This window comes from Callospermophilus lateralis, chromosome 9 (assembly GCF_048772815.1).
Source record: "Callospermophilus lateralis isolate mCalLat2 chromosome 9, mCalLat2.hap1, whole genome shotgun sequence".
Classification (NCBI taxonomy): Eukaryota; Metazoa; Chordata; class Mammalia; order Rodentia; family Sciuridae; genus Callospermophilus; species Callospermophilus lateralis.
In genome coordinates this window covers 7,972,115-7,997,296 of record NC_135313.1, presented here as the reverse complement: position 1 = coordinate 7,997,296, position 25,182 = coordinate 7,972,115, and the positions used below count along the sequence as shown (strand labels likewise).

The window sequence follows — 25,182 nt, the reverse complement described above, 5'->3', positions numbered from 1 at the left end:
CAGCAGAAGTCCCTTGAGCAAGAAAGAACCAGGTTCCCCGTGACAGTCCCGTAAGCCATCTGGGGCAGGACCCTGGAACTCTCGGGCATTCTTGGCTGCGGCTCGGCAGGCACCTTAGAACTCTGGTGCGTACTGCCCAGCACCGCATCTCAGTTCTCTGGAAGTGCGAGCGTCCTCCTGCACTCTGGGGGAGGGAGGCTGTGGAGCCCGGGGCCTCAGGTGCCCTCTGAACCCCTGGCTGGGCCTGCAGATGCCTGGACTAGAATCAGGTGCTGGTCTCCAGGGTTGAAAAGCGGGCAGGGGGAGCAGAGGCCCCGGAAGGGAATCCACCCCATGGTCACAGGTAAACAGCAGCAAGGGTGCTCCCCGCGCCCACCAGTCCACTCCCCTGGGATTCCTCAGGCGCCGCCTGGCACGGCCTTTCCCTGCCTGGTGGGAGCAGCAGACACCCAGGGGCGTGTCTTTCAGCCCTGTCTCCCGGGTCTGAGCCAGCGCTGTCTCTCCCTCGCCTACAGATGAGCAGAAATCTCACTGGCAAATGTCTGGTCATTGGGGAAGAAGAAAAGCTAGTCTTTTAAAGAGAAAGGAGTAGAGCCACTGGGCCTCTCCCCTCGGCCTGGGGGGCCACGCCCGGGCACACTCTGCCTTCCAAGGCTGCGGGCTGGAAACGTGCTTTTTAAAATACCAAGGACCTGTTCATAACAGTTCAGCTATCTGCTGGCTCCACAGAGTTAGCTGAGCTTGGACATGAACCCAATCTACAGGGAAAAATACCAAATACACAAAATAAGCCGAGAGTTCTTTAAAGATCACCTCGAGAGCAGTCACATGACTCCTAAGATTTGCCCATGAGACCTACCGAGGGAAGAACCTTAGAACCGCTAATAACTGTGGGCCCCTCTGGCCCTGGAAGCTAAGCCCAGCTCTCTGGTACCCCGTACTCCTCCCCCTCCTCCCCTTCCTCCTCTATTCTTGCTTCTCCTCTTCCTCCTCCCTCCTTTTTGCAGCACTGGGGATTGAACCCAGGTCCTGCTTAGCACGTGCTAGGCAAGAGTTCTACCATCTCATTTTCTCTCCAGCCCTTTGTGATTTTATTTTAAAGGTCTTGCTGAGTTGCCCAGGCTGTCCTCGAGCTTGTGATCCTCCTGCATCAACCTCCTGAGTCGCTGGGATCATAGGCATGTGCCACTGTACCCAGCCCAATTTTTTCTTTCCCTTTTTCCCTCCGATTTTTTTTTTTCTGAGAAGCACTTGATCTCATTTGCTTCATTCAGAGCCTGACAACTGCTCAAATCAGGATAGGGTAGAAAATAATAGGAAGAGTTTCTGCAAGCCAGTCAGATAGCTTCCTTACCCAGCTATCTTCCAGCAAGTAAGGAAGGACCCCGCCCAGATGGGAGGAGCTACATCCAGGCATGGTGTTGTGCGCCTGCAACCCCAGCTACCAGGAAGGCAGGGGTAGAATTGCAAGTTCCAGGTCATCATGGGAAACTTAGCAAGGTGCTGTCCCCAAAAATTTTTAGAAAAGGGCTGGAAGTGTAACTCAGTAGTCGTGCACTTGCCTGGCCTACACAGGCCCTGGGTTCAACTCCCATTATTGCAAATTTTTTTAAAAATCAAAACCAAATGCAAAAAATGATAAAATATCAAAGTTTTTTTGTAATAAAAAACAAGGCTCACCCTGTACTTGTATAACCCTATTTGGCTTACCTAACCCTAATCCTGGACCTCAAACCGATAATTTTTTACAAAAACAAATATTTTTTACAAAAATATGCAGTTGTACATGGACCATTGTGTTGATTTGATTTTTGAAATATTGTATTAAAGTATTATTTACCTTGATTAATGAGTTTGGTCTGCTCGCCTTAAATCATGCTCAAAGAATGCCTCGCCTCTCACCCCCACCCTAGTGCAGGATCAGGGATCCTCCTGGACCCTCCCAGTCCCCGGAAGCACAGCCTGTGGCTGGGGGCTGGGCCTGTTTGCCTGACTCGTCCTTTCCCCTCGTAGTGAGATGTGGTTGGAGCGATGCTGTGGGTCTTGGCACCTAACAAACCACCTCGGAAACTTAGTGGCTCAAAACAGTTTCTTAGTTTTATGAGGATGCAGTGAGCCATGGTTGGGCTCGTTTCTTCTGCTGGATCTGTCTGGACTCAGTTGTGCCTCTGTGGTCGGAGGACAGTCAGGGTCGTACCCGTGTCTGGTAGTGGCCATTGATTTGGGTCTCCTCCCGTGGGGTCTCACCCCTACATGGTAGTTCTTCTCAAGTCTCTCTGACACCACGCACGCTGTCTTCCCGGGGAACCTCTCATCACACAGCCAGGGCCTGTGTGGGAAGACATGGACGTGGGACAGCTGGAGAGACCAAGGGCTCACAGAGGGGTTCAGAACTCGCCTCTCTCGCTGCCGCGGCCTCCCCATTCTAAGTCAGCTGAGCAGCTCCGTCCTCTGGGCACTCTGTGTTTCGAGGTGGAGACACAGTCGCACTGGCCCTCGGCTGCTGTCCTCTTCTAGGGAGAATTCCTGGCCCGAGCACAAACCCTGCTGGAAGCGATGGGCAGACTTCCAGGAGGAAGCAGCACCACTGGGAAAAAGTCAGGCAGAGAGACCAACAGATCCAGAGCCACTCCACAGGTGTCGGGAGAGTCTGGGACAGAACCAGGGGGGAGGAAGAGGGGCCAGGTGCAGGGAAAGGAGCGCATGGAGGGCCGTCCTGGGCTCACACTGTGGAGGAGATGGAGGAGGAGGCTGCCCAAGGCCACTTTTCCTTAGAGCCTGGCCACAGGTCAGCCTGGCACGGAGCAGGCCAGGGACGTGAGCTGGAGGCCAAGGCTCTGAGACAAGTGGTCCTAGGGAAGGGAGCGGAGGCGGCCTGACCGCATGAGCTCTGGCAGGGAGCGGCAGCAAAGGCCGCAGCCCACCAGGCCTCCGCCGGCTCCTGGGTGGGAGCAGTGGTGTCTGGGGCCAGCGCAAGAACTGCTGTCAGGCCACTTCTCAGAGGAGTCCTGTGAGCTGGTTGTAAATACAGCCATGACCAGAAGCTAAATTGTGAGGCCTATGATTCAATGAGTTCTATTAAAAACAAAGAATAAATATCCCAGGCCTGTCCCTTTACACTTACTTGGTGACATTCACTACTGCCTGTCCTGAGGTGGCTGCACGTATTGCGTCATTATGGTGGAAATACTCCGTGTTCAGTGACATCATTCTGGTCACTTGAAACTGGCCATGGTGGGCACATTTACACCATAGGAATGGGCAGGCATCACAGAGCAGAGCCTTCCCCCCCAGAGAGTACACCCAGGTGGAAATGGTACAAGATGGTGCGGCCGGAGGCACAGTGTGGGTGGACCAGGAGTCCTGTCGGGGAAGATTGGAAGAGCAGGGCAACGTGTGACCCTTAGGATGGCAAAACCAAGGGTGTGTGTGCAGCGGCCTGATGGCGGCTGCTCCAGGGGGCTCCACCCACATCTCTCACCTGGCCACAGGTGGCCCAGGCTCACTCAGGCCTCACCTTCAGGAGCCAGCCTGCAGCCGTTCTCCCAGCTGTGCGATAGCTGAGGGTTTCCTCCCGATGACTTAGGTGTTCCTTGGACACCGTCCTGCTGGCACGCTGCCACGCTCATGCCTCCACTGTCCCTGCGTGCCTCACAGAAGCACACCCACTTGAGGCCCCAGGGAGTGGAGCCGCTCTGGCTGCCAGGCTCAGTGATGAGTCACCACTTCCTGCAAGTGAAGAGGCTTCACTGGGTATCGGAGTGGACCCCTGGAACTCGACTCTGGTCCCCAACCGGGGACAAGGGGCACTGACCAGGGCTGAAAAGGGAGATAAGAGGGGGTGCACATTCAGACTAGCAGGTCTCTGAGCAGCATCCAGGCCGGGCCTGAACTCGGACAGTGGCATCTTCATGGGAGAGGCAGAGGCAGAGGGGCCCAGAGGAGCAGGGCTGGGCCCGGGGGCTTACTGGTGAAAAGAGAGATGCTGGGATAAAGTGCTGGGTCCAGACGCAAGAGGAGAGGAGGCCAAGCCACCAGAGTGAGGTCAGGAACTGCCAGCACCATTCCCTGGCTAAACAGGAGCAGCATGGTCCCAAGGCCCATTGGGAGGCCCGTTGACTGTGGGGCATGAGGCTAGACTCAAGGTCTGGCATTGGACACCCTCTGGAACCTACGCTGGGATCCCTGCCCATCTGGGGCTGGATAGCCAAAGCATGCACACCCAGGGGAGCCAGCTGCAGGCCTGGAGCACCATGGGCCAGGCACGTATTGGCCCTGGGCAGAGCCGGCCAAGGCCAAGGAGCATCACTCGTGGGCTCTGTGGATCTGCCTGATGCCGGAGCTCAGGCTGATGTGGGACAGGCCTGGAGGAGCGTCAGCGCCACTGGGAAGCCCTAGCAGCAAGCAGCCCAGGAGCTTCTGTGGGACCCCAGGAGAGTCCTGGAGTAGGGGATTAGAGCACATTAGCTCTCCCGGGCAGGGAGGCGGGGCAGGCCGGGGACTGACAGGCAGCTCCCGTGGCAGGGAAGGAGGCGCAGCTGGGCAGGGCAGACCTTTGAGTGGCCAGGCCAGACTGGAGCTCAGGCGAAGGGTGTTCAAGGTGGCCTGAAGAGCAGGAAGAGGGAGTGGCCTTCCACACAGGGCTTCAAGGGGAAGCGAATTCTAAGTAAGACCTGGAACTATAACCAGAAAGGGTGGGGCAGGCCTGACCAGGCAGGGCGGGGAGCCAGGTGGACACAAGGACAGAGCAGGTAGAACACAAGGCCTCATGGTGGCCTGCTGACCCAACGGTGGGGTGGCCTGATGTATCCCTGGGCTCTATTCAGAAGTTGGGGTGCTGCTGGGTCTGTGTTCACCTCTTCCAAGTTGTGGGGCTGCTCCTTCCTTCCCCCCCCCACCTTGGGACTCCAGCGGAAGGCCCTTCCTCCCTGCACCCTGCTTCAGAGCCTGCCCTGGGGAGTTGCCCCGGGCTGAGGGCTTGATGGGAAGCTGCGATGGCAGCTGGTGGTGGCCCTGAGAAGCCACCAAGAGCCGCTGCTGAAGAAGAGGCAGAACCAGGTGGTGTCCAGTGGAGTCTCTGGTGGCCAGTTTCCAGAACAGCCTGACCTGTCCCGTTCTGCTCCTCTGAGCCAATAGAATTTCTGCCTTTTTGTTTTCTAACCGATTCTTCGAATGGGGTGTAACTAGTTAGCACACAAGGTTTGTCAAGCAATCAGCTGGTCTCTTAGACGTGGCAGGCCACACTGTTCCCCATCTGTGGTCACAGTCCACTCTCAGTCACAGTGTCTGGGGAGTTCCAGGCTGGTCCTGACCCTGTCCATTGTGCAGCCGCCCCTCCCACTGCCAGGAAGAGGGACCAGGAGGCAGGCCATTGTCTCAGGTCCTCGCTGGGAAACCCGCATCCAGGGGTGACTCTTCAGCAGCAGGAATCACCCCATTGGGTTTTCCCATCCTCCCTCGGAGAGAGACCTTCTCCTTCATTTCTGTGTAAGACATGGTGAGGGTCCCTCTGCAAGACTGAAGGGCCCAGAGAGATGCCGACAGGCTGGGTGCTTGGAGAGTCTGGCTGTGGTGGCACTGGCTCCGGGGCCAGCTGACGCTCCTTGCTCTGCTGGTGGGTGACACCTTCCCGTGAGGCTCCAGGTTCTGACAGATTTTTTTCCATTTTTTGATTGATGTCTAACAGTTGTGCACATCGATGGGGGCTGTTGTTACACACTCACACACCCACAAAGCATGACGACTGCATTTGGCCAGTATCACCCCCTGCACTTCCGCGCCCTCCCGGCCTCCCACCCCTCGGTCCCTTCCCTCTGCTGATCTCCCTTTGATTTTTAGGAGATCCACCGGCACCTCTCTTTCCCCCTTTCCTCTAGCTTCCTCATAGGAGAGAACACATACTACCCTTGACCTTCTAAGTCTGACTTATTTTGCTTAATGTGATGGTCTCTAGTCCATTCATTTTCCTGAAAATGGCATAATTTCTTTTTTTCTTTATGCTGCTGCAGATTTTAAGGTTACCAGGAGACACCAGGGCAGCAGGCCAAACAAACTGGACCAAGAAGTTCAAGGTTGCAGTTGGAGTCAGACAGAACTTCTCAGTAACTCAATCTGCCCCAAGGATGAAACACAAAACTGGTTCTCTCCTGTACGGCGTTTGGCTGAAGAAGACGTTTACTGCAGAGTGAGGACTCCATGACCACGGGTCCAGGGTGGAGTCAGGCCAGCAGTGAAGGGCCTCTGCCTCCTGGCATGGCCAGGACCCTGCAGCTGGCCACCGCCCCGCACACCATCTGAGGCTCAGGCGCTGAAGCAGGCCCCGGCCAGGTGGACTCAGCGTCACAGCTTGCCACCTTGCAGAGCAGTGGACACAGCAGTACCTGGGGCTCTGACCCTGACCCAGGCTCCGGTGCCCACTGAGGCCTGTCCCCCGGAGGCACTCATGGCAGCAAACCCAGCGCTGGCTTTCTTTCCTCTGACACCTGTCATGTCAGGGCAGATCCTGGGTCCCCTCTACAGAATCTTAAAGTCTGCTGCCTCTAAAAATGCCCATTGGCCACTCCTGCCCCTCCTCTCGACCCCGAGCAGTCCTCTTGCCCTATTCCTCGGGCTCCTGTCACCCTTTCAGCCTCTGCTTACGGGATGGAGGATGAGAAGAGGCCCCAGGGACTCCGTCCAGTCACGAGGAGTCTAAGCAGAGAGGACTCTGCACTCTGTCCCAGGACCTCTGACTCCATAAGTTCTTGGAGGCCAGGTGGCTTCATGAAATCCAGCCTAAACCCTCAGATCAGAGCAAGACCAAACGCAGTTCAGGAGCTTGGTCCATGATGGGGCCCAAGTGGCTAGGGACACAAATCAGGGAGTCTTTCCTGCCCCCTCCCTGCCTCCAGCTCTCCCCGACTGACCATGTCCCCAGTCACTCTACAGACACACTAGGGAGTCCTTGCCACAGTCTCTGAGAGGGTTGGAGGGCCTGGGTCCAGGTGTCCTGGTCGGGCCTGGCCCAAGCTGCAGTTTGAAGTGCACAGTCTCCCGGGAGAGCTCACCTGGCATCTGCATTTCCAAGGGGCCCAGGTGGGGCTGATGTGCCCACCCACACTCTGGGGTCACTACTGGCCACCACTGGGCCTCCATTCTGCCCTCTCAGAAAACCACGAACCTCCTCTGCACAACACCTGTGCCATAGTCCTCCTATTATTATTATTAGTGTATTTTAATTGACCCATAGAAATCGCACCTATTTATGGGGCACTGTGTATACCATCTATGAGGATCAGATCAGAGTGACTGGCCTGTCACCTCAGACACATCATTTCTTTGTGTTGGGAACATTCGAGATCCTCTCTATTAGCTGTTTTGAATTTCAGTTAATAGTCGTCAACTGGAGTGACCGGGCCAGCTGTACAGTGTGGGCTGTGTTCCTCCTGTCGACCGACCTCGCCACGTGAATCTCCCCCTCCCCATCCCTCCTGTTCCACGTTGTTCTTCCTAACAGCTTTATGGAGGTATGATGGACAACAGTCAACTGTGTGTTTAAAGCATACAGCGTAATAAACTTTAATATATGTCAACACTCGTGAATCAATAAATGTGGGGAACCCAAAGGTCACCCCCACAGTTTCCTCAATCCCTTTTGTAACCTCTTCCTTCCGCCTCAGCCCATCTACAGGCAAGCCGTCCTTCTGTTATTACGATTTTGTTTGCGTTTTCTAGAATTTGGTACATATAATCACATAGTGTGTACTTTGTTTCGTCTGGCTTTCATCCAGGGCAATGATTTGAGGTCCGTCCCTGCTGCAGCATGTATCCATAGTTGATTCCTCTGTGTGGTCAGTATTCTGCAGTGCAGACATGCCACAGGCGTGGATGGTCGTGCATTGCTCCCGGACAGGACCGTGTTCTGAGAAATATGTCATCGGACAACCAGGTCAGCGTGCAAACAGCACAGAATGTGGTTACACAAAGGAAAAGGCCATACACATCTTACAGGACCAGTGTCCTAAATATCGTCCCTTGTTGACTGAACGTCATGAGTATCTGAAAGATTTTGTCTACTACAAATAAAGCTACTGTGGACTCTGACGTACAAGTCTTTATAGGGACGCACTCTGTTTGTCTTGATAAATACTCGGGAGTGGAACAGCTGGTTCATGAGGTGAGTACATATTTAACTTATTAAGAAGATGTGTCACTGTTTTCCAAAACTCTCGAGCCAATTTACGTTCCCATCAGCAGAACATGGCAATGCAGTTGTTCCTCATCCTCACCAACGTGCGATATGGCCCAGGATTGAGTTCCGATGATTTAAAAGATGTGCAGTGGTTTCTCGGGTTTTAATGGTCATGGCCGTTGACGTCTCCTCACGGGGTTATTTGACACGTCTCTACCTAGCGCCACCTCTCGGTAGCCACCCATATCTGTCCTTTTGGTGAGGTGTCCCTTCCAGATCTTTTGCCCATGTTCTCTTAGCCAGGTTGCTCTCTGACCACGCAGGAGAGTTCTGTGGTCTCCATGCTCTTCCAGGCGCTCACACAGGCGCTTTATGAGTAGTTTTTCCCAGATTGCGGCTTTTTTCAGTCTTTCTCAAATGTTCTTCAAAGACCAGAAGATCTTGGTTTTGAAGAAGTCCAGATTATCCGTCTTAACACTTCCACGCACCTGGCTTCAGGCAATGTTATCTCAGTAACGTTCCTCTGCTCCAGCGCCTGGCGCCAGGCCCTTCTGCCCTCCTTACTCCAGGGGCAAAGCGAAGGAGCAGGAAGAGGGTGGCCAGCAGGCTGAGGGACACTGGCCCTCAGTCGGTGCTGCCTAAGCAGCTCCCAGGGAGAAGAAGCTGAGGGGACCCAGCGCCTCTCCCTGCTCCCCACCGGCTCCCCCCAGTGACATTAGGTCTTCTAGGGAGGACGGGATCTACCCGTGGTCTTGGTGAAGGAGACAGGTCTGGGCCTCTGGAGAAGCAGCCTCAAACTTTCACGGGCTCCAAGGCCCGAGGTGACTGGGAGGGAGCTCTGGGTGCCCTGTGCCCTCCACAGCGAGGCGGGCAGACTGTGGGGAGAGAGAGGAGACAGGAAACAATCACACCATCAGCCAGGAAGCTTACTCTCGGGTGACAAAAACCACAAATGAGAAGCTCTTGGCTCCTGAACCCAACCAGAGGACAGGGGCACCCGTGCTCACGGTTAATATCAATTTCTTAGAGCTGCCGTAACTAATTGCCACCAGATGTATCAGCTCAAACTGGTCAGAAGTCCAGGCTGCTCAGGACTTTACAGGGTTGAAACTGAGGTGTGGGCCGGGGGGACAACCCACCTCACACCCCTCAGGGTGTGGGCAAAACCCAGTTCCTTGAGGCTGTGGGACTGAGGTCCCTATGCCCTTGGAGGTGGCTCCTGGAGACCCCCTCTGGCCCCTGTGGCGGCACCTGGACCCCTACATTTCAGCACCTGGAGAGGCAGGGAAGCCGTCTGCCACCAAGTCCCCTGACCTTGCTTCTCCTGAAGCTCTTCTGCTCCCAGTTAGAGGACTAGGGTTACAGGCCACTGGGTTGGACGGGGCCATTATGGCTCGGAACTGGAATGTCCCTCCCAGGCACGTGAAGGCTTCGTCCCCAAGGTAGCGGTGCTCAGAAGTGGGACTTCGGGGAAGTGACTGGATCATGAGGCTCTGCCCTCATCAGTGGATTAATCCAGTGACAATTCACAGCTGCATGGACCACTGGGAGGTGGGGCCTCGCTGGAGGGAGTGGGTCCTTGGGGACGTGCCCTCGGGAACTGCATCTTGTCCCTGCTCTCCCCTCCCCCCTCTGTCTCTCTTCCCCTCCCTCCTAGTCGGCTCTGCACGTTCTTCCACCATGATGCTCTGCCTCACCTCCGGCCCCAAGCAGCAGTCAGCCGTCTATGAACTGAAACCTCTGAAACTGGGAGCCAAAATGATTTTTCCTCCTTCAAGTTGTTTTTCTCAAGCCAGGTACAGTGGCACACATCTGTAATCCCAGCTCCTCAGGAGGCTGAGGCAGGAGGATCACAAGTTTGAGGCCAACCTGGGTAATTTAGCAAGAACCTGTTTTTTAAAATTAAAAAATTTCAGAGGGCTAGGAATGTGCTGTACAGCACCTCGGGGTTCAATCCCCAGTGCCATCAAAAAATTGTGGTTTTCCTCAGGCATTTTGTCACAGTGTAGAAAAGTTGACTGACACAGGCCCCCAAATAATCCGCTTCAAGGTCTATGACCTTAATTTCGTCTGCAAAGGCCCTTTCACTCTGCTACCTAACGCATTTACCAGACCCAAGGATTGCGTGGACATCTTTGAGGAAGGGGCATTGGTTGGCCACAGCAGAGCCTGTCACGGGATCCCAGCCAGCGCTGTGCCCACCCCTGTCCTCTGATGGGCTCTTCAGAACCCGCACACACAGGAGGAGTGGAGTACCTGTGGCCTAGTCCCCAGAGTGCGATGGCCAGAGACCAAATCCACTTCAAAATCCCCAGGGAAGAGCCCCAGCTGGCCTGTACTGTGGACCAGGCACACCATGGGGACAGGGGGTGGAGACACTAAGACTGGCCAGCCTGGCGAGGAGCCACCCTGAGACCCCCGGGCAGATTGGTTATGCAAGAAGGAGGAGGTCCAGGGTCAGGGTTCCCGTCGCAAGGTGCCCGCAGTGGCCCCTTCTCGGTGGCCTGGTGCTGTCTCAGTCACTCCCCTGTGATGGTGCAGGGTGGGGTCATCGACCAGCTCGACCAGGACCAGGTCCAGGCTCCCCCACTCGCCAGCTGGCCCACCTCCCCTGGCCTCAGTGTTCTCCTCTCTACAGTGGGAACAATCCTCGAGGCTGGGGAAGCAGATGGAGCGAGTGTGTGGAGGGTGGCTCAGCGTGCCCAGCCTTCGGAGGCTGGGAAGGACTTCTGGGCACCTCCGAGTCCCTCCATGTCTCCACCCAGCCCTCAGTGGACTCCCGCTCTGGGCAGCCGGGGGCCGAAGATGTCCATCTGGGAGCAGTGGGAACGGGGCTGCCCAGAATGCACCTGGCCAGCTCTGGTGGTGAAAAGACAGCCATTCAGGGCTGGCTTGGACCGGAGCCGGGTGACGAGAGACAGGGAGGCCTGTGCTCCGGGAGGAAGGGGCCTGGCGTGGCCTCAGTGTGGGCCGAGCACAGCCCGGGAGGGGGCAGCTTGCTGGGAGAGGAGGCGCCCCGGAGGGAAGACTGCACTAGTGTTTGAGGCCCAGGGGCTGAAAGGCAGCTGTGTGTCCACGCTGGCTGCCTGGCGGGTGGAGATGTGAGTCACTGGTGTCCGGGAGGGGAGGGTGCAGCCTGGGCGCAGCTGCCCAGGACGAGGGGCCCACTGCCCCCTCAAGTGAATATGTGTCAGTGTGAGCCTGGACGGGTGGGGCAGGCCCTGCAGAGCTGTCTGGGCCGTCCAGGGCTCCCTGGGCTGGGCACACCCCGTCATCTGCTGACTGTGGCCACGGGGACTGCAGGAGACCCCGCGGGCAGGGCACGCTGGCTCTTCACCCACCCGCCCCCTGGTGGTGCGGCCCACCGGGAAAACAGGAGCCTGATCTCGCGTCCCACTGTGGACCGCCAGGTGGAGGAGGGGAGCAGGGGGATAGGGGCCAGGCAGGGGGCACCCAGCCCAAGGGAGGGGACATTGGAGATAGGGCTTGAAAGGAGAGCACTGGGCAGCGGGAAGCCAGGTCCTGGTGAAGGGGAGAAGGCCAGGTGCCGGAGCCGTGGCGGGCAGACGCAGGCCGCGAAGGCTGTGGGCAAGGCCCAGAGTCCTGAAGACCCGAGGACCTGGGGGTCAAAAGAGGCTGCTCAGGGATCAGCAGGGGCTGGCCAGGCAGGGTTTCAGTGTCGCAGAGGAGGTGGTGAGGGGGGTCCTCCTGCCTGGGAGAGGCGCGTGTGTGTGTGTGTGTGTGTGTGTGTGTCTTACTGGGTGAGTGTGCATCTCAGGGGTGTATGTGTGCATGCTCGCGAGTGCTGTGTGTGTCTCTCTGCATGTGCAGACTCCGTGTGGGTGTCTGGACCTGTGTGTATAGGAGAGTTGTGTCTCTGCAAGTGCCGATGCCTGTGTGTGCATGTCCCTGAGTGTGTGTAGATGTGTTCCCACTAACACCCCTCCCAACAGGATGCGGGGGCCAGTGCCGATCCTCCCCGTGTGCTCCTTGGCCCTCCTGCCCCAGAGGCCTCCCGCCCCGGTCCTGGGCCTCCCTGAACTCTGGCCTCTCTGCCCAGCTTCCCCCTTACTTGGTGGCCCCCACACCCACAAAGCCACAGGTGAACTCGGCGATCCCCAGGCTAGTGGTGAATGCCTGGGCTCAGGAAAGGGACCAGAGAGTTGAGTCCACCTCTCTTTGACCAGCCTGGGGCTACTCCACACTCCAGAAAGAAGCGTCAGGACAGCATTTCCCACGGGGCACCGCCCCTTGCTTCACCCTCCAGGGTCTCCGTCTTTGGGGTTGGTGAGTGTGATGTATGTGTGTGCGAGTCTGAGAGTGTGTGGTTGTGTACAGCCCTACCAACGGCAGGCACACCAGGACAAGTGGAGGGTCCAGGGCTTGGCCTGAGTGGAGGCGAGGCCTGCACTGCCCAGGACCCTCTGCGGTGCAGGTTCTTGAAGACGCCTGCTTCCTCTGAAGCACTGTGCCAGCCCCGCTGCTGCTGCTGGCTGCTCCATCTACAGAGGGGACCCACGAGCCAGGCTGGTCACTCGTGGAACCTCAACCCCAGGACAGTTCCTTGGCCCAGGAAGGGGCCCATGGCAGAAGGGAGACATGGAGAGTCCTTCCCTAAGACCTTGCATATGGAGGGGGAAGAGCAAAAACCTCTTTCCCTGGGGTCCCCAAGTTGGAGGCACCTCAAAACCTGCCTTGTCCCTCCTCATGGAAAGTCAGGAGGGTCCCACAGGAGGGCCACCCTTGGGGGTGCTTTCTGTCACCTGAGCTCACATTTCTTTTGCTGAAGCTACTTTGAGTTGAGTTGTTGTCACTCGCAGCCAGAGGAGTCCTGGGCCACCCCTGCTGAGCCAAAGCCTGGGTCTTCAGGTGCCGGGCCATCATCCCCCTTGGCTCTCTGAGATCCTGCACAGAGCACGCGCCGCCCTCCACCGCTCTTCTCAGGCTCCTAACCCACTCTGCCTCCTCACTCTCTGGCCCTGTTTCCTCCAGGCCGCTTCCTCTTCTGTCTCCCTCTCCCCCAGACTTTCTGCTGGCCTTGCTCCAAGCGACCAAGAGGACTCAGGCCAGCAAGCCTGAACCTGCCCAAACACGGGGCATGGCCCCGGGGCACCTGGGAAGCCACGGTCTCCCCAGCACAGCCGCCTCCGGCAGCAGCAGACCCTAGATCCCACTGGGAGCACCCTCACCTCCTTAAAGGGAGGACCCACTCCAGAGAAACGGACCCCTCTTTCCACCTCTACCCCTGTTCCCTCAGCCCTGAATCCATCAGATCCCCACCCCTGCAAGGGCAGCTAGTGTCTGGGGACACCAGTGGGGGAGTGGGGGGTGGGGGGTGGACTCCGTCTGCCTGTGTGTGCTCCTCCAGGGCCCTTGGGGTGGTGCCCCTTTGACTGAGAAACCTTGGGGTCCCCCAGGCCCCCCCGGGCTGCCCTGCATGATGGGTGGAAGCACACTTCCTCATCAGGAAGGAAATCAAGGCTCAGCCCCCATTTCCTAGCAGGGAGCACCCAGCAGACATCCCACCACTGCCCCAGCCCGGGGAACCTCCTTCTTGGTCCTTTTTGGGAAAGCATCTCAGGGCAGATTCCAGGACACACCGACAATGACCAGCTGAGCAGCCTGACATGGCCAGGTCGTGACGGGGCTGGGGTGCCAAGCCCAACCTGAGAAAGTTCTAGGCCAAGGGCTCTGCTCCAGAAGGCTGCTGAGCCCGCCCAGCATGGCAGAGGGACTTGCAGTACTTCTTTCCAGGCACACATCTCTGGCGACACTCTTTCCGCTGAAGAACAGCAGTGTGTGTGTGTGTGTGTGTGTGTGTACTGGGAATTGAACTCAGGGTTATTTTACCTCTGAGCCACACCCCCAATGCTTTTTATTTTTTATTTTGAGACAGGGTCTTGCTAAGTAACTGAGGCCAGCCTCAAACTTGTGTTCCTCCTGCCTCAGTCTCCCAAGTTGCTAGATGTGGAAAGCAGGCTGTGCCCAGCTCTGAGTTACTCCTCCATGTATGGAACAGCCGTTTTCAAACTGTCCTAAACCTTTGTGGCTCCGTGGTTTGCTGTGAGCTGATCCGTGCTGAGTTGAAGTACTGAGGTGGTACTTTGTCAAAACCATCTGCCTGTCAAAACCAGAAGGTACAAGCTGATAAATCAATCAATCATGCTAATAAGAATGTCCACCTGGGACAGTCAGGCACATGGCACACACCTGCAATCTGAGGAACTCAGGAGGCTGAGATAGGCGTATTAGAAGTTCAAGGTCAGCCTGGACAACTTAGCAAAACCCTGCCTCAAAATTAAAACATAAGAATGAAAACCCATGACCTTATCAGCTTAATTGGAAACACACAAACTCATATTAGGAAAACCAGGCCCACGAGTCTATCGAACACACCTGACCACTGAATGAAACAACCCTTTACTTGAGGCCCATAAAAGTAGGGGCACCCCAAGACTGAACACAGCAGCACCCTGACCCAGTCACCTGGTCACTCATCATTAGCCTTCCCTAGGAAAATAGCCACAGCAATGGACCTCTGAATCTCTATCCTCAGTTTCTCCTGTACCTGACAATCATGGAAGTCCCACTCCAAGCTGACCTCTCAAACTCACTCCAAACTGAACCATTAAACTACTATCAATCAGGATCTTTGCCTAGAATAATTCCCGTACTTTGACCCCTCTGTACCCTGAACAAGTTCTTCTGGCTGGAAGCTGGAAGCACTGCCCACCTACAGTGACTCTGCGTCCACACCCGCTCCCTGCCTGGGCTCTCTGCCCAGCCTCCTGAGCCCCGGTGCGCCTTGCCCTCTCCTAACCTTTCTGTGCATTATGTATAGTGTGCAGCGTGAGGCGTGACCTGTGTGTCGGAGACCTTAGAATTTAAGATGGGAATAAAAGAACCTGTGATTGTCCTGCTGGTGACAGCTGGGTCACCCATGAGACAAAGTCTTGCTTAGTGGAGTAGCCTGTGAATTTAGTGCTATTCAATGAATTCTGACATTTTGGAAAGACACAAATGTGTTTGGTCTATGTTAATGACACAGCTCGCTCGTGACACTGGGATTACAGGCGTGTGCCACTGCACCCACCTAAGAACAGCAATTTCTTGCCACTGGTGCTTGTCCGCAGACCCTCCACTGTGAGTGCAGATGGCGGTGGCTGCCTGGAGGGTCCATTTCTGCTCAGGGTCTTTCAAATACTGAAGTAAATCCACACGTGGAAGAACTTCACGCTGTCGCAGTGAAACCAACACAGCAGGCAGAGCTCTCTACCCAGTGGCCCTCCGAGTCCAAGCACCAGCTGTTGACCTCTCTCCAAGGGACCCAGGGCTCCTCAGGTTCTGCTTTTGGGTTCCCTGTGGCCCAAGATCCCCACTTGGTCCCACTACTCATTGAGCCCTGGCAGGCGATGTCTCCCCACTCCTGCAGGGCACTGTTTCTGCTGTGGTCACTTAGGGTCTAGATTCCCAGCAAACGCGGGGCGAGGGTGCGGAGAGGGGGAATGGGCAGCAGGGCGCATGGTCCCCTCTGGGAGGTAAAGCTGCTCTGGAGGTCGATGTCTGAAGATCCTGAATTTGAGGCCAGCTTGGAAAACTAAGCAAGACTTTGTCTCAAAATTAAATGTAGTAAAGGCCAGGGGAAGGTAGCTCAGAGGCAGAACATTCAATCACCAGTCCCACAATAAAGGCAGGGAGAAAAGAGAGAGGGCTGGGCTGAAGTTCTGCGGCAGAGCGCTCGCCCGCCCTGCACGTGTGAGGCACTGTGTCTGATCCTCAGCACCACATAAAATAAACAATAAAATAAAGGCAAGCTGTCCATCTACAACTAATTTTTTTTTTTTTATTTTAGAGACAGAGAGGTAATGGGGGAGGGGAGGAAGGGAAGGGATACTTCTTAGGGTCCTTCCACATCCCAGCTCACTGAATTAACCTCAGGGCAGCAAGCTAAGGGCACAGAGTGACCCTGGGGCCTGAATTCCTGCTATTTCCTACCTGATTCCCTCTGCTGACCCCCGACCCACTGCCTCCTGGGATCAGCTTATCTCCCCAGCCTCTTCCTTCACCCAGGGCATGTGGGGCAGGGGAGATTCCATCTGCAGACTGACCTTGCTTGACCACCTGCTATCTTGAGACAGTCCACAGAAAACTGATGGCCCTCAGGGCCGGATAGGTGGTATGAGCCAGACTGGGTGAGCCCAGGAGTGGAGGGGTGGGGGACTTGCTGTGCTTCTGGATAGGGATGGGTCTACCAAAACCCAAGGAGCCAGGCTCCCACACATACCACCCACCCCACCCTCAGTGACCCATGTACCTAATTGCTATTCATTTCCCCATTCTGTGTTTGACCTACGCACAGAACACATAATCCCATGTGACAAACTGTCTCAACTGACCAGACTTCACTGGTGAACACCCCGCGGACTTCGGGCTGCTCCCCTGGTTACCACCTCCTTGAGCCCTTGTGGTTCTGGGGCATTGTGGTGTGAGCCAAGCATCAGTGATAAAATTGTTACCAGCAGCGGTCTGTCGTGATGTTCATCATGTAGGGGACACTGGCCTGCACGCTTCCCATGCGTCATCTCACATAACTGCACTGGCAGGAAATTGAGGTCTCAAGGGGATAAGTCACCTGTCCCTAGAGACAGACAGGAAGTATAGGTCCCTGACCCCAACCCTGCTCTAGTCCCCAAACCTGAGCTCACAACCCCTTCCCAGGGACAGCTGTGTCCACCCTTCACCTGGCACCTGAGGAGATCCCACAGCACTGGGGTGAGCGGCCAGGTAGGCCATTCTCAACAGGGCCTCCCCCTTCTGCAAGGCAAACAGGGAGAATCCCAAAGCCTAGACGGCGAAACAAAGTGGGGATGGGTAGCCAGGGCAAAGCCGTGGTGAAGGGGACAGGGGCTGCAGGGACCGGGAGCTGTGGGTAGCTCTCAGTGGCAGGCAGCCAGGCCAGGGGACCCGCAGCTGCAGGCCAGGTTTTCCTCCTCTTCCGGTGCTTCAGAACCTGTCATCCAGTGTCCTCCTCTGGATTCTGCCCGGAAGGATTTCACATTCCCGATGAGAGCTTAGAACACCCTGGAAATTCCTTTGTACCTTAAATTTTTATTCCCCTTCCAAGAAGCTCTTGAGCCTTAAGGAAAGGGTTGAAGAGACTCTTCACCCAGCCTCATGGGTTTGGGACCAGTTAGGGCACTCTGCCCTCCCTGTGTGCCTCTGGGCAGGAAGGTAGCTTCCTGTCATTGCTATCTCTGGGAGAAGGGACAGCCTCCGGAACCAGGAGGCCTCCTGGCTACTAACCATGGGACCTCACTTGCCTGACTTTGTCCTCTTTGCACCTCCATTTATTTTCTATAAGGTACAGGTAGCCCCTAAAGGAAGTGAGCTATTCATGCCATATTGTGACCACTGAATGAATGTCATCGGCATTGAGGGGACGGCTGAATTCCTCCATTTCAATTCTATGAGCACTTTGAAATTCCACTACATGCTCAGCTGTAGGAACCCATCAAGGAACAAGACCGAAGGGACATCTGGCCAAGGGCAGGCCAGGCTTTCCTGAGAAGGATTCTCCAAGTCAACTGGATGGGACATCACCCCAGAGCCTGGGCCTGAGCCAAGATGCCCACTCCCCAAGAGGAGGCGGTCCTGGCACAGAAGCGAATTAATAAAGACTTGGGGACAAAAAGGATTTTACATGAAAATATTTGTTAATGGGTGGAAAGAAAAGAAACTGGGCCCAGGCAAACAGGCCTTCTCTTGGTGGTGGGGGGTGGGAGTGGAGAAGGAGCCGCCTGGAGCCACAGAGGAGCCGGGGCCTGGGCGGGGGCGGCCTCCTCTCCAGGTTAGCCAGGGGGCTCTGCTCCCAGCCCCGGGCCCTCTTTCCTCGCAGGCCCAGGCCCGGGGCTGGACTGCTGGGCCCCCGAGGGGAGCCGGGAGAGGACGGCCACCCCGGCGGGCCCCCGCCCCCGCCCCCAGGGCGAGTCTGAATGGGGCCGCAGGGAGGCGCCGCGGCGAGGGGCGGCCCGTGGGCGTGGAGGTGGGCGGGTGTCCCGGTTTCCCACGTGTCCTGGAGAGGCGACCCCGGGAGCCCCGCGGAGGAGTCGTGCACCGCGGCGGAGGTGACCCTCGCGGGCTCCGAGGTCCGCACTCCGCCCGGCGCGCCTCGGGGAGCGGGTCGCCCTCCCTGCGGCCGAGGCCCGAAGGGGTTAACGCACCTGGGCCGCCGCCCCGGCCCCTCCTCCCGCCGCCCGGAAGACGAAAGGGGCGGTGGGGGCGCGGCCCGTCCTCGCCCGCCCGCCCGCAGTCCCCAGCCGCTGCGCCCGGAGCTGAGACCCGCCGCCCCGCTCCGCCGCCCCGGCCCGGGCCGCCATGTCTCTGTGGTGAGTGGGGCCCTGGCCGGGCGCGGGGGCCGGGGCTCGCCGTCCCCCCGCAGCGCCGACGGCTGGCGATGCCCGCCGGCTGCCCGGGCGGGACTCAGTTTCCCCGACGGGCGCGCGGCGGTGGCAGGAGATGCCCGGCCGTGCGCGGCCCCGAACGGCAGGTGGGGGGCGGGCGGCGCGAGGCGAGCCACATCGCCAGCCCCGGCGCCCGGCAGCCGCCCCCAAGCCCCGTCCCCACGCCCGCCGGCTCGCAGACCGCCGCGGGCCGCCCGCGCCCGCGACCCCCGCGCCGTGCCGCGGCCTCCTCCCGGCCACCGCCCCGGCCGCCCGCCGCGACCCCTGCTCCTGCCCCTCCCGAGCTTCTCTCCTCAGCGCAGCGGCTGGCGCAGGTGGAGCGCGCCTGCCGGGCGGCCCAGGTGCTGACCTCCCCCTCCGGACTCCGGTCCCGAGTACGGGGCTTCTCCGGAGCCCAAAGGGCTGGAAGACCCCTGGATCCGGGGTGCTCGGCGTCCCTCGCGGGGAGGGGCAGGCCTCGGGTCTCATCACCCTGCCCCCGCACTTTGAGGTGACCCTGTTTTCCACCAACTTGGTGTCCAGGAAACCTTGGGGCTCCATGGGGAAAACTCGCCCTCTGGGGTTCAGCCTTAACCCCCTGGCCCTGAGGACAACCTGGGTACCTCCACTGGCTCCTAGTCTCTCCCTGCACTTCCCGCTGAGAAGGTCAGCCCTGGAAGGCCCCCTGCCAACCTACCTATCCCCGAGCCCTCAGCTTCCATGTGCTACAGGGAAGAGTGGGCAGACCTCCTGGCATCTGTGTGCTGCACTGTGGGTACTGGGGAGCAGGGTCCAAGCCCTAAAGAGTGGGTGGCTGCTGGTGAAGAGTTCTGATTTTGGCTCCAGAAATGGGTGTGGTGAGGTTCCTGGCTCTGAATGTTTTCCCCTCCCAGGAGAAGAGCTGGGGACCTCATGGCTCCCCATGATGTAAAGGTAGGGGTAAGGGGCATGGGTCATCTGCTTTCAGGCCTCTTGTCAACCATAGGGCTGTTCTTTTTTTCTTTTCTTTTTTCTTTGGTACCATGAATTGAACCCGGGGTACTTAACCACCGAGCCATATCCCCAGCCCTTTTTAATATTTTATTCAGAGACTAGGTTTCACTGAGTTGCTTAGGGGCTCCCTATGTTGCTGAGGCTGCCTTTGAGCTCAAGATCCTTCTGCCTCAGCCTCCTGAGCTGCTGGGATGACAGGCGTGTGACTCTGTGCCTGGCTAAGGGCTGTCCTTTTCTGTTGGTTCAGTAGCAATAGCAACTCTCCAGTGCGCCCCACAGTGTGATTGGGCTCCCAGGCTGCAGAGAGGGTGCCATCTCTGCCCCTCCCAGTGACCCTGGCTCAGAGTCAAAAAACCATGCTTCTGTTGCTCCTGGGGCTACACCAGGAAATGAAAGCTCCTGGGCAGGGGACAGGGCCTCTTACCTGTCATCTCACCAGGTGGTCCTCCAGGAAGATGGCAGCACTTCACTGACCCCATGCCAAGCCCTCCTTTCCTGTGTTCTGACCCACTTGTGGGAAGTAGAAGTGTGGCTTGGAGAGGTTAAGTGAACCCACATGTACCTTGGAGGTGGCAGGGTCAAGGTGGGAACCCCCAGTGCTCCTTGGGTAAGGTGGTAAGCTTGAGAGAGGAAGCGGACTCTTCCCTGACCTTTGGGCCTGGAACCCACTGGGGCTGCCAGGAGAATAGCAGCTCATGCTCTCCTCCTTCCCTCCCCCCAGGAAGAGAACCCTCTACAGGAGCGCGTGCCTGGCCCTGGCTCTCCTCGTGGCTGTCACGGTATTCCAGCGCAGTCTGACTCCTGGTCAGTTTCTGCAGGAGCCTCCACCCCCCACGCTGGGGTCACCAAAGGCCCAGAAGCTGAGTGGAAACCTGGTGAACCCTAAGAGCTTTTGGAAGAGCCCCAAGGATGTGGTGGACCCCACCCCTACGGCTTCCCAGGGGCCCCAAACCTGGGACGTGACCACCACTAACTGCTCGGCCAACGTCAACCTGACCCATCAGCCCTGGTTCCAGGGCCTGGAGCCACACTTCCGGCAGTTCCTGTTCTATCGTCACTGCCGGTACTTCCCGATGCTGATGAACCACCCCGAGAAGTGTGGCGGTGACGTCTACCTGCTGGTGGTCGTCAAGTCCGTCATTACCCAGCATGACCGCCGCGAGGCCATCCGCCAGACCTGGGGCCGCGAGTGGGAGTCTGCTGGCAGGGGCCGAGGCGCTGTGCGCACCCTCTTCCTGCTGGGCACGGCCTCCAAACAGGAGGAGCGGACCCACTACCAGCAGCTGCTGGCCTACGAGGACCGTCTCTACCGCGACATCCTGCAGTGGGACTTCCTTGACAGCTTCTTCAACCTCACCCTCAAGGAGATCCACTTCCTCAAGTGGCTGGACATCTACTGCCCCAATATCCCCTTCATCTTCAAGGGTGATGATGACGTCTTCGTGAACCCCACCAACCTGCTTGAGTTTCTGGCTGACCGGCAGCCACAGGAAAACCTGTTTGTGGGTGACGTCCTGCAGCGCGCGCGGCCCATCCGCAGGAAGGACAACAAGTACTACATCCCCCCCATCCTGTACAGCAAGGCCAGCTACCCGCCCTATGCTGGCGGTGGGGGCTTCCTCATGGCCGGCAGGCTGGCCCGCCGCCTGCACCACGCCTGTGACACCCTGGAACTCTACCCCATTGATGACGTCTTCCTGGGCATGTGCCTGGAGGTGCTGGGCGTGCAGCCCACAGCCCACAAGGGCTTCAAGACCTTCGGCATCTCCCAGAACCGCAGCAGCCGCATGAATAAGGAGCCCTGCTTTTTCCGCTCCATGCTGGTGGTGCACAAGCTGCTGCCTGCAGAGCTGCTGGCCATGTGGGGGCTGGTGCATGGCAACCTCACCTGCTCCCGGAAGCTCCAGGTGCTCTGACGCTGCAGGCCACGAGGGCAGGTGCTCAGTCCCCAGAGTGCTGGGGCTGGAACTGCAGTGCCCGGGCATGGCCTTTGATCCCCTGCTGGAGGTGAAGGGTTTGGGCATTCTGTGCCCCTAGGTGCAGGGACCAGAGGGGGATCCCAGAAGTTCCCAGAAAGCAAGGCCCAGGAACGCTGGAGCTTCCCAGACTGGAAGTGATCCGAGGAGCTGGGACCCTCCTAGTCTGGCCTGTGAGAGGCCCTGGTGGGAGGCCCTGGTGGCCTCTGAGGGAACCCTGTGCTCGGGTGTCTGGGCTGGGCCTAGCCCCGGTTGGTCTGCGGCTGCCCCTTGCCTTCACAGAGAATCTCTCTGTGAATTGCCTCGGTCTCCCCAGGGCCAGATGGCCTTGCAGGAGAAGCTCAGCCCTGTGCAGGCTCACAGGTGCCCCACAGTCCACAACTTGGTGTCTTCCAGGACAAGAGCCCCAGAAGGCTCCAGCACGGCCCAGGGCTGCCTGGAGCCTGTGCCTCTGCTCCAGGGGCCTTTGCTCCTGGCTGCGTCCTCTCACTGCCGGGAGTGTGACCAGCCACTTGTCTACCTCAGCGCTCCTCCAGACCTCGGCGTGGGTTGCAGCCCACCCAACCCTGACGCAGGGCAGAAGCACAGCACTCCTGGCCCCCAAGTCCCGGTGCTGTCTGACCCTAGCCCGAGCCCCGGTCCCTCTGGCAGCCCCACTGAGGCTGGTTCCCTGGCCAGAAACTAGCTGATGTGGCCCTGGAAATGGACAGTCCTCGATTACTGTGAAGTTTTATTTATGAAGAATTTGGAGGAAGAAGGCTCCGGCCTCAGGAGGTGATGGACCCTTCTCCCTCTCCTGCCTGTTCCCTCAGCCACTTTTACCCCCAGCCGAGCACCCCCCCTTCACAGCCCTCTCCAGATACCTCCCCACCACACCCCTGCTCTTTCAGGGCCTGAGCAGACCAGCATGTGCCCTGTGAAGGGATGGACCAGGCCGTGGGGGTGGATAGCGAAAGGTTGCACCCCTGCCTCAGGGTGGGGTCACCTGGTTAAGATGGGGGATTGTCTATTTTCTCAATAAAACGGGACTGTTTTTTTTCTGGTGTGAAATCTGTTGCCAGCTCCGTCTGAGAGCCTTTCTGGGACCAAGGTTGCCAGAGGTTTCTGAGATAGCTAGTTGCTTATTGGCCTTGGCTGGTGGGTGCACAAGGACCCCCAGAAGAGCCCTGGAGGAAGGTGTCCACTGGGATTAAAGTGGGGGTGTGGAGGTCAGCAGGCGAGACCCCTGTGAGCTGTGGCCCCCAGCTGTTTCAGGCGTCAGGGTGAGCAGCTGAAGCGCTGGCCCAGGGGTGAGCCTGAGACCAGAATTTCAGTGGCTGAGATTGGGCAGGTGTCTACCAAAACCAGTGGCCTCTCTTCCTGTCACCTGGAAGCACTGAACCCGGTTCAGTGTGGTTCAGGGCTAGAGTTGGGGTGACTGCCCTGTGCATGTTCCTTGGCCTGAACTGCTGCCTTCAGGGAGGGAGGGCAGCTACCCAGGAGAGGCCCACCAGGACCGTAGCAGAGAGCAAGCTGGCGGCTCCCTGCCTGGGCCAGCTCGGGAGCACCCCATGGGGCCAGAGGGATGCCCACTGTGGGCCCAGTCATCCGTATCCAAGCCCCTGGGAAGGAAGGGAGCATAGGGTGCTGCTGTTCCTCCCTCTACAACACAGGTCTTCCCGTCTCCCTCGACTGTTTTCCCATCAATCACCTACTTTTTGTTCGTGATTGAACCCGGTGGCACTTTACCACTGAGCTCCACACCCACTCCGTTTTTAAATTTTGAGACAGGGGCTCAATAAATTGCTTCTGGCCTTGCTAAATTGCTGAGGCTGGCCTCTGACTTGCTCTTGTTCCCTCTTGTCTCAGTCTCCAGACTCACTGTGATTACAGGTGTGCGCCACCACGCCCAGCTTCAGCTACATTATTTCAGAGCAAAAAAGTTACTAAGAATTATTGCAACAGCAGATCATTAAACCAAGTGCAGGGCCCTTTTGAGAAGCCCAGCCCTGCTGTGGACTGCAGGAGGCCCCGAGTTAATAGTCCAGTCAGGGGGAGGGCAGCAGAGAGGGTGGAAGGGCCATACTACCCAGAGGCCCAGGGGGCAGTGTGCAGGCCTGTGGGCAGCTGAAGGGCCCCACTTAATCAAAGGGCAAAGGGAGGCAGGCAGATAGCTCTGGTGCTGGGGAGGCAGGCAGGGCACATTCTCTGGCCTCTCAGATTCAGGAAGGTGTCTAGACTTGACCTTGAGAGCAGAAGGCCAAGGTGCCTGGGGGTAGGGATATCTTCAGGAACCGAAGAGACCAACAGCTGTCTCCTGGGCTCATTCTGCATGACCCTGACTGAGCCCCATTGACTGGAAGCTCTAGGTGGGGCAGCCTTTTCCCCGTGGATCCTAATGATGCCGAGGCCACCTCACAGCCACTCAGTGCTCTGGCTGTCCTCAGCCTCTGCCTGGCTAGATGTGGGGCCTCACCACACTCTTCCTGGCAGGCCAGTGGGGAGTCCTGCATCAGCATAGCAGAAGGGCAGAGGACCTGCCTGGGGTGGGCTGGGGGTGAGAGTGGGCACCGCCCTGGGCTGGCCGTGCACCTGTCTTGAAGGAGGTGTGGATTTCTGTCTGTCATGGAGGGACAGCCCAGGCTTCTGGACAAGAGCCCAGAAGTGCAAAAACTTAGGACATGAGCAGGAACCGCTGCTGGGAACAGTGTGGGGGAGGGGTTGGTGAAAGTTAGGGGACTCTCTGCAGGTACTGAGGAGCCATCACAGTTTCCCAAGCAAAGCAAAGGAGTCGTAGAAATGCATCCTCACCCCCAGTCCCCCACCCAGGGCGTGGTGAGGGAGCCAGCCTCAGGCCTGTTTGGCTTGGCAGAACATACAGGTCAGGATGGGCACATGGCCCCAAACCTCCCCCACTGTCCCCTGGCTCCTCTGCCCCCCCTAGCAAGGAGGAGCTCCACAGAGCAGGGGCTGGGACCTGGAAGGAGAATGGCCAGGCACAGCCACCTGGAACCAGCCTGTGTAGGACACCCAGCCCAGATCCATCCCAGCTGCTCCGGCCCTCCACCTGCTCCTGACCTGGCCACTCTGCCCAGCTGACCACGGGAGAGTGACCTGAGTCCCAGCCTCCTCAGTCATGACTGTCTCTGAAGACAATGCTGACCTTTGTGAGGTCCACTGCTGATCATTTTGGGAAACAAACACAGGTCATTCTGGAAGATTCAGGCATTTACAGTCTTGCTTCTGTTGTGGGGTCCTACATGCTGAGTCTGACACCCCTATAACAAAGACAGGTTGACAAGAGAAAAGTGTAACAAAGTCCTGCGTGACACAGTAACCTTCAGAAATTAGGACCCCAAGACCAGGCAGGCCGGCTGTTGTGATGTAATGGTCCCCCTAATTGTAAAATACAGGGGAGACCCAGCAAGGCCTGTCTGCCCAGATTCCTGGCCTCTCTGTGTGGCGTTCCTTCCCTCAGGCGAGTGGGGAAGGGCAGAGGACCTCAGGAACAGGCAGGACCCTCTGGAATGAGGGTCTTCCTGGGACAATGGAGAGACTTTTTATGGCTTGCTTTGAAGAGGGAGCTCTGCTTCCCGTGGCCTGCCTTCATGGAGAGTAATTCTGC

At 57.8% G+C, this 25,182-nt stretch overlaps 1 protein-coding gene across 1 annotated transcript; it reads left to right on the top strand.

The window, feature by feature from the left end:
* The first annotated feature begins 18,544 nt into the window (after positions 1 to 18,544).
* B3gnt7 (UDP-GlcNAc:betaGal beta-1,3-N-acetylglucosaminyltransferase 7) lies at positions 18,545 to 21,518 on the top strand. Its single transcript, XM_076866629.2, has 2 exons — positions 18,545 to 18,555; positions 20,324 to 21,518. Exons 1-2 carry the CDS (start codon positions 18,545 to 18,547, stop codon positions 21,516 to 21,518), a joined length of 1,206 nt encoding a protein of 401 aa, XP_076722744.1.
* Positions 21,519 to 25,182: the final 3,664 nt, after the last annotated feature.